This window comes from Eulemur rufifrons, chromosome 18 (genome assembly GCF_041146395.1).
Source record: "Eulemur rufifrons isolate Redbay chromosome 18, OSU_ERuf_1, whole genome shotgun sequence".
NCBI lineage: Eukaryota > Metazoa > Chordata > Mammalia > Primates > Lemuridae > Eulemur > Eulemur rufifrons.
The window spans coordinates 16,765,698-16,779,840 of NC_091000.1; the positions used below are offsets into that span (position 1 = coordinate 16,765,698).

The 14,143-nt window shown below is 32.4% G+C and overlaps 1 protein-coding gene across 2 annotated transcripts in view; it reads left to right on the forward strand.

Moving 5' to 3' along the window:
• The window catches only part of BLTP1 (bridge-like lipid transfer protein family member 1), a 173,497-nt gene that overhangs the window by 133,884 nt on the left and 25,470 nt on the right, over positions 1 to 14,143 (forward strand). The window contains exons 63-70 of one of the 2 annotated variants that reach the window (XM_069493730.1): positions 1,218 to 1,341; positions 3,176 to 3,285; positions 3,943 to 4,033; positions 4,546 to 4,608; positions 6,953 to 7,206; positions 10,299 to 10,514; positions 11,718 to 11,898; positions 12,816 to 13,017. In XM_069493730.1, coding sequence (XP_069349831.1) covers positions 1,218 to 1,341; positions 3,176 to 3,285; positions 3,943 to 4,033; positions 4,546 to 4,608; positions 6,953 to 7,206; positions 10,299 to 10,514; positions 11,718 to 11,898; positions 12,816 to 13,017 — 1,241 coding nt within the window. The remainder of the gene's footprint in view (positions 1 to 1,217; positions 1,342 to 3,175; positions 3,286 to 3,942; positions 4,034 to 4,545; positions 4,609 to 6,952; positions 7,207 to 10,298; positions 10,515 to 11,717; positions 11,899 to 12,815; positions 13,018 to 14,143) is intronic. The other variant, XM_069493731.1, reaches the window with a different exon arrangement.

Genomic DNA, 14,143 nt, shown 5'->3' on the forward strand with positions numbered 1-14,143 from the left:
GTATAGTGATTTTAATTTAATATAATGTTCCCAAATAATGGAATCATGGATGTTAAATGTGGAGGAAATGATTTGGACTGATACAAACCTTTTAGTTTATCAGTGACAATCACCAGGGTCCAGAGAAGTTTAGTAATTGGTTTGAGATCATACATTTCATTAGTGATAAAGTTAGACCTGAGATCTTCATCTAGTGCCCTTCACAACTCCTTATTTCTGAGAACTTTATGACTGATTTTACATCACATATATGTATCTTTACATGTATATGTATACTTACACATATCTTCACCTGCATATATAAATATATGCATTAGTCTTTTGCTAACATTAGTATTTCTGGAATGTAGTTTTTTAGAGGAGGAAAACAGCATTAAGTACCTGTTGTGTGAGTTTGACATATGTTATCTCAATGTAATCCTTATAACATTTCTGTGAGGTTAGAAGGCATTATCCATACTTTATTGGTGAGAAAATTGGCTCAGGGAAGTTAAAGAATTGCAATTTGAACTTGTGTCTAAATTAAAAGTTTATGCTTTTTGTTTATTTGTTTGCCACCTATATCAGTGTTTCTCAAGAACTGAGATGTGGGAGTAGGGTGGGTCATGAGAGGATAGAAGGTGGTAGTAATTTTTTTCCATATTTGTTGCCCATTGGATAGTACTGACTAACACTTCCTAAGAATAAACATTCTTCTTCCTAAACTTTGAAATTTTTGTTTTTCCAAAAGATAATGGTCATGCCTCATCTTTTCTAATCTGCATACGTCTACACCTTTGTGTGTGTGTGTGTGTGTTTACATTCAAGGACTATAATACAAATATACACATTTTGTACAATAAAACTTGCCTAAAACTTTTTAGGCTTCAGTTTTGCCTAAACCTTGTCTGTAAATTATCATACTGTGATTCACATTTTCCTGTTGAGTTATATTACAATTTGAGTTTTGTTCTCCAGGGAAAAAATGACTTGAAGCAAAATATACTCTTTCTCCAAAATCTTACCTGAGGCTTTTATTATATGTAGAATTTTACATACAGACATTTTCTGCATTTTTCCACATTTCTGTTTGCCAGATATGAGGGTTAAACTTATAGAGGATTTTGGCCTGTCCATATAAAATCCTTGGTATTCTGGCAAGTCAAAGAATTAAAAAGGAACAAGTAAAAATCAACCTTATTTCATTATTACTTTACAATAATTTGTTTTGCATCCAGAAAATTAGGTGCAAGTGAAGGAACCATAAACCAGGAAATTCAACGTTACCAACAGTTAGAATCTGTGGCTGTGAATGACATTCGTAGAGATGTTCGTAAAAAATTACGGCGATCCAGTATGCGAGTGAGTAAACATTTAAAAAGAATTTTATTAAAGTAGACTTTTAAAAATTTTTTTACTTTATGAAACTTATCTATAATGATGCTTATCTTGTTCTCTTTTTTCTTCCAAAGCTGATGATAATACCATCTAATTTTTTTTCATACTGTATCTACTGTGTACCAGGCTCTGGTTAAAGCACTTTACGTTTAACAACCCATTAAATCCTCACAATGCCCCTATGAGGCAGCTTGTATTATTTTCCCATTTTAAAATGAGGAAACAGATACACAGAGAAGTCAAGTCATTTGACCAAAATTATATGGCCAGTAATCCTGGAGGAGCCAAGATTCAAATCCAGGCAGTGGGACTCTGTAGTCTATGTCCTTAGTCACTGTGTTTTATTTGCCTTTCATGAAATCACACTTGCTTTTTAGTTTCTAATGTGAACTCTGAAAAAAATGTGAACTCTAAAATCTTTTGAAATGTCCGTTCTTCCCCTAACCCATTCTCCGTGGTCAGAATTTACCTTTCAGCCATTGTATACACTTAGCACTTTATTCTTATCTTTATGTTTTGCAGGTTTAGTTGCCCTCACTAAAGTTTGAGTCTAGTAGTAGAAAACTTTTTTTTTAAATCATTTTTCCCATTTTCTGCTTCATTAATTTTTTTAGTAAAACTCAATTTTTAGAGAAGTTTTAGATTCACAGCAAAATTAACAGGACAAAGATTTCCCATACAACCTCTGCCAGTACATATGCATAGCCTCTCCCATTATCAATATCCCCTACCAGAGTGGTACATTTGTTACTACTCATGTCCTACACTGACACATCATTATCATCCAAAGACCATCATTTATATTAGGGTTCACTCTTTGTGTTATACATTGAGTTTGGACACATGTACAATGACATCTATCTACCATTATAATACCAAATAGAGTAGTTTCACTGCCCTAAAAATCCTTTGTGCTCAGCTCACTCATCCCTTCCATCCCTGATCCCCTGGCAATTACTGATTTTTTTATTGTCTCCATAAGTTTTCCCTTTCCATAATGTCATACAGTTGGAATCATACAGTATGTAGATTGGCTTCTTTCACTTAGTAATATACATTGGAGTTCCCTCTATGCTTTTTCATGGCTTGACAGCTCATTTCTTTTTTGCACTGGGAAACCTGACAAACACTTAGGAAGTTCACAGTGTGGAGGCATAGGCTCACTAAAAGACTGAGACCCAATCAGAGGACTATAAAATACTTCCCCTCTCCTGATACCTTACCATTACCTCACTAAAAGCTTATTTACAGCAGTTCCTTTGATCTGTTAAGTCATGTCTGTCAAGAAAAAGCCTTACAAAAGGCAAAATACACAATCTGAAGAGACAGAACAAGCATCAGAACCACACATAGCGGGGATGTTGGAATTACTGGATCAGAAATTTAAAACAACTGTGATTAATATGATAAGCGTTCTAACAGATAAAGTAGATAGCATGCAAGAACAGTTGGGTAATGTAAGTAGAGAGATGGAAATACTAAGACAGAGCCAAAAGACATGCTAGAGATCAAAAACACTGACAGAAATGAATGACTTCATGAGCTCATTAGTAGACTGGACACAGCTGAAGAAAGAATCTCTGAGCTTGAGGATGTATCATAAAAACCCCAAAAACTGAAGAGCAAAGAGAACAGAGACTGGGGAAAAAAAAAAAAAAAAAACAACTACAAAACTCTGACACAAGAAATTAGCGAAGAACTAAATAACTTAGTAGTAAAATTTTCTTTCATCTAAAGTCAAATATTACAATAATAAACAATCTACTATAGTCACTTTTTTTATCTCCCATTTCATTAGGCTGCTTCCCTAAAGGATAAGTGGGGTTTGGGTTATAAACCAAGTTATAGCCGATCAAAAACCATTTCTGCTTCTGGAAGACCACCTCTTAAACGAATGGAAAGGGCAAGGTAATGTATATTTCAGCCAATGAAACAAGTAATAACATTTCTGACTCTTTTACCAAGGTCCACTACTTTTTTTATTGTGTTCTAATTATAAAATTAAGACAATAAAAATGGAACTTATTAGTAAAATAGCAATAATAGTGGATACTATCAAACTTAGAAACTTATTTGAGGAATTTCTTTATCACATTTATACTACAATGCAGTGGGTTCTTTTTAGTAATGAAGTACACTGCTATTTAGACAAGTTTTATATGTAAATGTACAGACTATCCAAAGAAATGAAAATATGCATACTGGTAGCTACTGCTCTAAATTTGTCAATTTAGAAAAGGTACGATTGCACACACCTTTAGCATATGGAAATTTAACATATTGTTGAAGTAAAATACTGTCTTATTAGTAAATTAGCACTACAAAGTAAGATGTATAAATTTTTTTATATGGCTTAGTTTTAGAAAAATCTTGAGTTAATCAAAACATTAAGTCTTTTTTATGGGATGCTAAAGGTTAAGAAATGGAATGCACAGAGTTCAATCCTTTGCCAAGGTAAATATTTATAAATGGAATGTTAATGCCATTAATCACACTTTTATGAAGTCTAGGAATATTTTTTAAATGAGAATATTAATGTTTTATGACTTTATATTTTACTTACAGTTCTCGAGTAGGAGAAACTGAAGAGCTCCCAGAAATCCGTGTGGATGCAGCATCTCCTGGACCCAGAGTAACTTTTAATATCCAGGACACAGTAAGATATCATTTGTTATAGAAATGCATTACTAAATAGTTTTTACAAATTACAAAATTATGATATTATACTGTTTCAAAATACTGATTCTTGCCTACAATGAAATAGTAAATTGTCATGGTTAAACTGTCTGTATGTTACCAATTACTGGGGCCCTGCCTCATGTCATCATCTGAGAGCCATGTGGCAGGTGTTAGTGTTGTACATGCACAATAAAGACTCTATAACTGCCTTCTCTTAGGTAGAAAGGTTTTTATTGAATAATTTTTCTTCCAAGTGGGAATCCACACAAAATGTAAATGTAGAATATGCATACTTATTCATGTATTTTAGTTCAATATATAGATAGATAGCAGAAACCAGAATCAAAGTTGTATTCTAATTTCATAGCATGTTAAAGCTTATATTAAAATGTTTGTTTAGTTTTTTGTATGTTTGTTTACTTTTAAACCACTGCTTGTTTTTTAATTTTTCATGAGTTTTTTTTTTTTTTCCTTATTATTTTAATTAAGTTGAAAAATACAGTATGGGGAAGTACACCACAATCCAGCTGTCCTGGGGAAGGGTATTTTCAGGTACTTGTTAAGAACAACATAAATTTTGCTTTAAAACTAATTAACCACCCTGAAAATCTGCTTTCAAAATGTCTTCCTCTCATTTCAAACTAAGAGCTCAGAAATATTTTGCATAAAAGTTTAAGATTGAGTTCTTTTTGATCATGTATATTTCATAATGTCTAGCATGCATATACTTTAGTTTTATGCTTCTATACAGTTTAATATTATTTTAATCTTCAAAATTAAGTCTAAATCTGCTTATCAAATCAGTTCAACCAAATCAGAAACCAAAAACTGCAATTTATTAGCTGTTTGCTAATCTCTAAGTGAATCAGGTTTTCCTTACATTCAGCTACAAAATGAATCTTTTCAAAAACAAAGATTAGTTATTTCAAACTAGAATCAAACTTAATTCAGAACAAACTAATCACTGAATGTTATTTCTTTTGAGTCACTGGTATAAAAGAGCATTTATAAAACTATTCATTTTAAAAATTATTCTCATGTTCAAAACTGTGGAAAATGTGCTACACAATCACTTATTTTTATAAGCCAAATATTTTCTTTGAATATAAACTATAAAAAATTACAATTAATTTTAAATATATACCAGATATATAAATCTTTGTCTAGAATTTTTCTGTCAAGTTATACTTAAAAATGGGCACTTATTCTAAATATGTTTTGTTCCCCTTTCCTCACTCTCTTTAAGCGCGAGTCTCAACACATACCCTATTGTTCTACTGAATTCAGTCAAAACTGGATTTATTTTAGAACTATTTGATCGCAGTATAGTGAGCTTGACAAACGTCCTTTTTTCTTAAAAAAAAATCTTGGAAAGAAATCATTTACATGAATTGAATGGATTTTGCTAATTAGGTGATTCTTAAAAGAATTAATATTTGAAATGATTCAAGTCTTATTTTTAAATAGCATATCCTGCTTGTAAAAACATGGCATTAAAAATCACAAATTAGATAATAGATATGAGTTTATGTATTAGTTATTTCTAATCACAAATTAGAAAATAGATAATTAAGGCATGGTTAAATATAAAATAAATATAAAACAAAGAGATAGTAATCTATATAAACTCTTACCACAGTTTTAAAAATTGGAAAATGTTCTAACAAAATCTGATTTACTTGTTTACTTAATAACATGTATACTATATAAAATAACACGTGGATTCTGCAAATGTTTGAAATTTTGATTGTAGGATTTCACTGTGTATCTAATAATAGCATCCAATAGTTTTTAGTAATAAATTGCACATAAGTTACCTTGCACATTATACTTTACAAAGCCTTATTCTCAAACAATACTCAAACAACTTTATGACGCTAGGAATCAAAATCAAGTTATAGGAAGTTTTGAGGGGTTTTTTTGTTTTGTTTTGGGGTGTTTTGTTTTGTTTTGTTTTGACCTACTTAAATACAGTGGCTTCCTGGTGAAATCGTCAGTTAGTGACATGGTGTTTAATACAAACTATAGTCGTCCTTTGGTATCTCTGGGGGATTGGTTCCAGGATGCCCATAGATGCCAATATCCACAAATGCTCAAGTCCTTTATATAAAATAGTGTAGTGTTTGCATATAACCAGTGCACATCCTCCCATATGTTCTGCAGCTTACTTATAATACTTAATACAATGCAAACGCTACCTAAATAGTTGTTATACTACATTTTTATTTGTATTTTTTTATTCTTCTTTTGTTGTTTTTTGTTGTTTTTTTTTCCCCAAATATTTTTGATCTGTAGCTGATTGAATCCCTGGGTAGATACAGAGAGCTGATTGTATTTACCTTAAAATACAGCATTCTTAAGTGATTGATTGATTCATACATGTTTTATTACTCAACTTAATATTTATACATAATTCTTCAATCCATGAGGAGCTCATTTTAAAAAGATATCCACAAAAAGCATCTACTAGCATGATGAGATATTACTAATAATATATTTTGTACTGATTCTGCATGCTTTTCCATCACTAATTGCTCTTGCCATTCTGATTTACAGTTGATCACGTTTCTTTTGTTTCCACATTTAACTTCTGCTTTAAAGAATTACAGAGTGTACTAATTAATATGATAATGTATGTTTATATAAACTAAAATTTCACTCTGATTTTTAGTGTGTCAGTGGTATAACTTTCTGTGGTTTGACCTTCTGCTTCCTTCCTTGGTGTACCATTTTATATGTTCATAAATCTGACCTTTCTTTCACTTCAGAGTGAGGAAATTCAACTCTGAGAGAATTTTAAAATGTTTAGACTTATATAGTTTTTCTTTTTCTTTTTTTAATTAAGAAGGACCTTGAAATACAAATCTGATTCATGTTTTTTATTTTTACAAATCAGTTTCCAGAGGAGACAGAATTGGACCTTTTGTCAGTAACCATTGAAGGTCCATCCCATTACTCATCAAATAGTGAAGGATCCTGTTCCGTGTTCAGTTCTCCCAAAACTCCAGGAGGCTTTTCACCAGGCATTCCTTTCCAACCTGAAGAGGGCAGACGGGATGACAGTTTGTCTTCTTCAAGTGAAGATTCTGAGAAGGATGAAAAGGATGAAGACCATGAGAGGGAAAGGTTTTATATTTACAGGAAACCCTCGTGAGTACCCTTTTTGTTTTAAGATCTTTAGGTAATATTTCAGAATCTAAAAATGGACTTAAAGTGTTTCATGTAAGACTTAATTTTTACAAAAAAAAAAAAAATCTCTTAATGTGCCTAGCTCAAGAGAGACTAAGAGACATATCCCTAGTTTATTAATGTAATTTGGTTCTGTCTGGGATTATTCTTTTAATTTAAATGGATTTCATCAAATCACTAACTTTATTTATCTAAGATAATCCTTATCAAAAAAAATAGAAATAAAAATGTGGTTACGAGTTAAAATAAAGGAGAGGGCTATATTCTTCCTGGCATTAAAAAGTAACATATTACAAGGATACACTTAATAGTGAGGTATAGTTAAGAAAAGTAGTAAAGGGAAGTGGTTAGCAATGAATGGAAGATTTCAACAAATTCTTGGAAGAAAGAAATAAGATGAGAAGGTGTTAATGAAATAAAGGACATATATTAACACAAAACCTTGCTCTGAATATGCTCTCAAGAGAAGCTATAAAGATCTTTGGAACTTAAAAAAAAAAAATAGATAAAAAAAAAGATCTTTGGAACTGCTCTACTTAAACCACGTTCAAGTGAGGTTGTGACAATAATATTAAGAGTTTCTGGTAATGGTAATAATGAGAAATTGGCTGAGCACAAAAATAATAATTTAAAGTTGGTCTATAAGAAACTGCCTCCATCTTCAATCTCCATTCTGAGCTGTAAGGATTCTTTCCTCCTTTGCCTAGACTAATGCCACTAATTCCTGAATCCCATATGTCACCATATTTTGGTTTATTGGCTCATTTTTCTGAAAGGAATCTTCAAATAACTTATAAGGAAAGCTGTTACGTATGCAGATCTACTTTCTTCATTTTTTTCATGTGTAAAATAACTTTTCTGTTTCATATTTGATTGATAATTGGGTTGGGTACAGAATTCTAGTCTAGTATTTATGTCTTCTCCTAAGTAAAAAAAATTCCTCCATTATCATCACCATCAATATTTAGCATATACTGATATCCTTTTTGGTTTTGTAAATATGCCTTAGTTTTGTTCATTTGTTTGTTTGATGTTTTAATGTCTGTTTTCTCTCTGGAAATTTTTAGGGTCTCTTTATTATCTTTAAATTTAATTTCACAGTGGTCCAAATTTGAGTCTTTTATAAACAATTTTTCTAGGTATTTTGGTTTTTCTTAAAACATAATTTTTGAATTTAGTTTTAGGAAAATTATTTTATAGTTGCCTAGATAAATATTTCCCTTTAAGTTTTCTCTTTTGGTAGTAATCCTAAAAATCAGACATTTGTACTCCTGGACAGATATTCTGTATCTCTTTACTTTTCTTTCATGCATTACATTGCCTTTTTAAAAAATATTTTTAGTCAGGTTTATTGAGACATAATTTACATTAGTGTAACCATATTTTCCAGGTGTGTAATTTGATAAGTTTTTGAAAAAATTATTTTGGTGAGAACTCTTAGCATGAGATCTACCCTCTGAACAGATTTTAAGTGTCCAATGCAGTATTGTTATCTGTAGGCACAATGTTGTACAGCAGATCTCTAGAATTTATTCATCTTGCATAAGATGAATAATCAGATATGAAACTTCATACCTGATTAATTAGCAACTCCCAACCTCCCTCTCCCCAATCCCTGGCAACTACCATTCTGTTCTTCTATGAGTTTGACTATTTTAGCTACTTCATATAAGTGGGATCATGCAGGATTTGTCTGTGACTGGCTTATTTCACTTAGCATATGTCCTTAAGTTCATCCATGTTGTCATATATTGCATTATTTCCTTCTCTTGTTAAGGCTGAATAATATTTCTGTGTGTGTATGTGTGTGTGTGTGTGTGTGTGTATACACCACATTTTTAAAATCTATTTATCTGTCATTAGACAATTAGGGTATTTCCATATCTTGGCTATTATGAAAAATGCCGTAATTAACATGAGAGTGCTAGTGTCTCTTTGAAATCCTAATTTCAGTTCTTTTGGATAAATAACCAGCAGTGGGATTGCCAGATCATATGGTAGTTCTATTTGTAATTTTCTGAGGAATCTCCATACTGTTTTCCCTAGTAGCTGCACCATTTTGCATTCCTACCAATAGTATACAAGGATTCTATTTTCTCCACATCATGCCAACACATGTTGTGTTTTGTCTTTATTTAAATGATAGTCGTTCTAACACATGTGAGATGTTATCTCATTGTGATTTTGATTTGCATTTCCCTGACTGATTCTTTGGAGAAATGTTTAAGTTCTTAGCCCATTTTTAATTGGGTTATTAGAAGGTTTTGCTGCTGAGTTGTAAGAGTTTTTAATATAATTTGGAAATTAATCTCTTATCAGATATATAGTTTACAAATATTTTCTTACATTCCATGGGTTGCCTTTTCACTCTATCGTTTCCTTTGCTCTGCAGAAGCGTTTTTAGTTTGTCGTCCCACTTGGCTATTTTTGCTTTTGTTTTCTGTGCTTTTGGTGTCATATCCATGAAATCATTGTGAAGAACAATGTCATGAAGCTTTTTCTCTATGTCTTCTTCAACAATTTTATAGTTTCAGGTCTTGTGTTTAAGTCTTTAATCCATTTTGAGTTGATTTTTTTTGTAAAGTGTAAGAGTCCAATTTCATTCTTTTGCATGTGGATATCCAGTTTTCCCAACACCATTTGGTGAAAACCATATGGCACTAGTTTTCTTTCCTTGTTCTTCTGTCTTTTAATACAATCTGGAAAGTAGCATTTAAATTTTACAATTTGAGAAAATGAAATCTTCTCCAAAATATAGAATGTACTTCATACACTGATATCAAACTGCTTAATAGCCATGATTATACCTGTGTCCTCATCACCTAGCACATTGCCTGGCATATAATAGTTACTCAGAACGTAGATGTTGAACAAAATGTGACTCAAAACTTAGGAAAAACTTCAATTAGTATGAGCTAGTTGAGTAATTTATGTGAATTTTTAAAATAGTAAAATTATTCACAAACTATTGTTCACATAACATGCTGGGAAATAATTTGTTAAAAAGACTTCCCAGTTTACTACAACATAATGATCAATTGTTCTTTTTCTAGACATAACTCTCGTAAAAAAGCAACAGGTTTTGCTGCTGTTCATCAGCTATTTACAGAACGCTGGCCAACAACACCAGTCAACCGAAGTCTTACTGGCACAGCTACAGAGAGAAATATTGACTTTGAACTTGATATACGGGTTGAAATTGATAGTGGAAAATGTGTACTCCACCCAACCACCCTTCTACAAGAACATGATGATATAAGTTTGAGAAGGTATGAAATTGGTTGAAAAAGAGTACATGTAACTTTGTCTTTTAGAAATACTATTCTTGTGTCACTGAATTATAACAAGCTTCCTCCCCATCCCCAAAATGCAAATTTAAAGAGTAGATTTTGTCATGGTTGTAATGGTCACGTCGTTATTTCCATAGCATACAATTTCCTTAAACAAGTGCATAGTATTTTCTGGCAACTAGAAATAGATGTCTGATTTAGAGTCTGACAAATTTGTTAATTTAAATAGTTATATCTTTGGGAGTTTTCTTACAATAAGCATGAATTTATCAATCTCTGACCTGATAGTGTATATGTTTTTGTGTTAAATAACAATGCAATACTTAGAGGTATCGTGATTGAGAGTTTTGATGAATTCATAAATAAGAAAGGTTGGGAGACGGTTGCATAGAGAGGCCTCAGTAGACTAAATGTTGAGGATATAACTGCAGCTTTACAATTTGTTTCCATCATTAACTAAATCATGATATAAACAGGCTTAACAATAAGTTGTTTTTTCTTTGAATTTTTGTTTTGTTTTTCTTTCCTCATCTAAAAATTAACTATAAAAATTAATAATAGTTACAATTGAGTGGAGATATAGATAAAAGAAGAATGGCAGAAATACTGACAATTGTTGAAGCAGGGTAATAGGTTCGTGGGGATCACTAGTAATACTATTCTGTTTACTTTTTATATTTTTAAAATTTTCCATAATAAAAGATTTTTAAAATGGTCTGTTTGTCTAATAAGGCTTTTGTAAAATGTGAGAGAAAATAAAGAGACAATTTAAACAGTTAAAATCTCTTACAAATATAGTAGTGATGATTAAAAAAAAGAATGACTGTTTAATTTTGTTTGAACCATAATAATCCATAATAAATGGCTAATATTTAGGTGGTTTTTTGTACCTATATAAAGGGCAAGTTCGTTGGGTTCATCCTAATATGTTCAAGTGAAATAGTCACAAACTTAGGAAAGAATAAAGATAACTGCCCTACGTAGTTATGGAACACAACATTTACATCATTCCTGTAAGGCACATACCAGTCTAGCCAGAGATGCTGCTGAGCTTTACTTTTTCACCTTTTTAAATGAAAGATTACATTCTATTTACTATATTAATAAAACTTTGCTTTTAAGCAAAAGAAGAGATAAATGTATTCTTGTTTTAAAAAAGATAAAACATTTTTGTATTCATAGGAGTTATGATCGGAGTTCCAGGAGCTTAGACCAAGATTCTCCTTCAAAAAAGAAGAAGTTCCAAACAAATTATGCTTCTACCACACATTTAATGACTGGCAAGAAAGTGCCATCATCTCTACAGACAAAGCCTAGTGACTTAGAAACAACAGTATTTTATATTCCTGGAGTTGATGTAAAGGTAAAAGCCTAGTTGCTTAGGATAAGAGATTAGATTATTAGTAACAATGTTTATTTTCTATCATATATGTTAATATCTTTTGCTCATTATATTAAAATGAGACTTTGTGACTTTTTTGTCGAATATAGCCATATTCTGGACATTAAGAATATCCAAATTGCAGGTTGCCACTTTATTTATAATAGCTTTTTCCATGAACGTTTGGCATAAAGAAGTTAGTTTTCTTTTTTATAGATTGATATTCATAATGTACTTGCTAGCATACTTGCTAAACCTTGCCTAATGCAACTTCATTAAAGAACTACTTTTTATTTTTATTTTTTTTTTTTTTTGTTGAGACAGAGTCTCACTTTGTTGCCCAGGCTAGAGTGAGTGCCGTGGCGTCAGCTTAGCTCACAGCAACCTCAAACTCCTGGGCTTAAGCGATCCTACTGCCTCAGCCTCCCGAGTAGCTGGGACTACAGGCATGCACCACTATGCCCGGCTAATTTTTTCTATATAGATTTTTAGGTGTCCATATAATGTCTTTCTATTTTTAGTAGAGACGGGGTCTCGCTCAGGCTGGTCTCGAACTCCTGACCTTGAGCAATCCACCCGCCTCGGCCTCCCAGAGTGCTAGGATTACAGGCGTGAGCCACCGCGCCCGGCCAAGAACTACTTTTTAGATTCTAGAATTATAGACATATAGACTATTGAGCTGGAAAGAACTTTAAAGATTATCTGGAATGACCTTTTTAATTTAAAAAATGAAAAAAACAAAGAATCTTGCCAGGATCACAAAGCTAACTTGTAAAAATCAGAACTGAGTCAGTCATCTGACTCTTGGACCAGTGATCTTTCTACCACATTTTTCTAAAATTCTTGGTTTTCTTCATCTGCATAATCTTAATTTTGAAAGTTTGTTTGTTTCACAACAGTTGCATTACAATTCCAAGACGCTAAAGACGGAATCACCTAATGCCTCCAGGGGATCTTCCTTGCCAAGAACACTCTCCAAAGAGTCCAAGCTGTATGGTATGAAAGATAGTGCAACATCTCCTCCTTCTCCTCCTTTACCTTGCACTGTCCAGGGCAAGACTAACACCTTACTTCCTCCCCAGCCCCCACCTATTCCCTCAGGTATTTAAGGAGAATATACTCTATTTTTTGTCATTTTTTTATTAACTTAATTTTTAGTCATCACCTACTTGCTCTATTGAGACTTTCAAATTCACATGTTTAAGAAAAAAGAAAGAGTTATAAATAATGACTATATAAAATTCATATATAGACATGTGGGGCCACCTACTTTTGGCCATTTTTCAAATTGATATTACTTTTACAGTATCTGTTGTAAAATAAATTTAATATACCAAATAGATGGCTTTATTAAACTTGAAGTCTATGTATATTTAGAAAAGGGTAGTTTTATATAGTTTTGGGAGCTTATTATCAGATGGAAATATCAAACTTACACATTTAAGACAGAGTACATTGGGCTTAACCACATTTATTAATTATCTGTTGTTGCATAACAGATTACCCAAAATTTAATGGCTTATAATGTCAAACACAGTTTCTGTTGACCAGAAATGCAGGAGCACTTTGGCTCAGTGTGTCTAACTTGTGGTCTTTCATGAGATTGTGTTGGCTAGGGCTGCAGTCATCTGAATATTTGACTAGAGCCAGAAAATCAGCTTCCATCATGTGCCACATGACTGGCTAATTGGTGCCTCAGTTCCTCCCCCCGTGGGCCTCTCCACTGGGCTGCTTGAGTGTTCTCATGACCAGGCAGTTGATTTCCCTCAAAAGGAGTGACCCAAAAGAGAACATGGCTGAAGCAGCAATATCTTTTATGGCTTAGCCTCAAAAGCCATATACCGTCACATATCACTACTTCCACGGTATCTTATTGATCATGCAGGTCAGTGTGGGAGGGAACTATACAAGAGCATGAATACCAGGAGGCAAGGATCACTGGAAGCCATCTTGGAATCTGGCTACCACAGCATATGAATGATACCTTACATACATGGTAGAATTTCCCAAAAAAGGGGAATATCAGACCAGATAAGAATTATTTGAAAAAGTTTCATTTGGGAAACAGAACTTGATATAATAAACCTTTTATAATAGTAACCATGATGGTAATGCCTGATATTTTTATGTCACTTTTCAATTGACGAAGCACATCTGTGTCCATTAAGTGCATGGCGGATTTTATTATCCTATTTTATAAGTGAGGAAAGTTAAGGCTCGTAGAAGT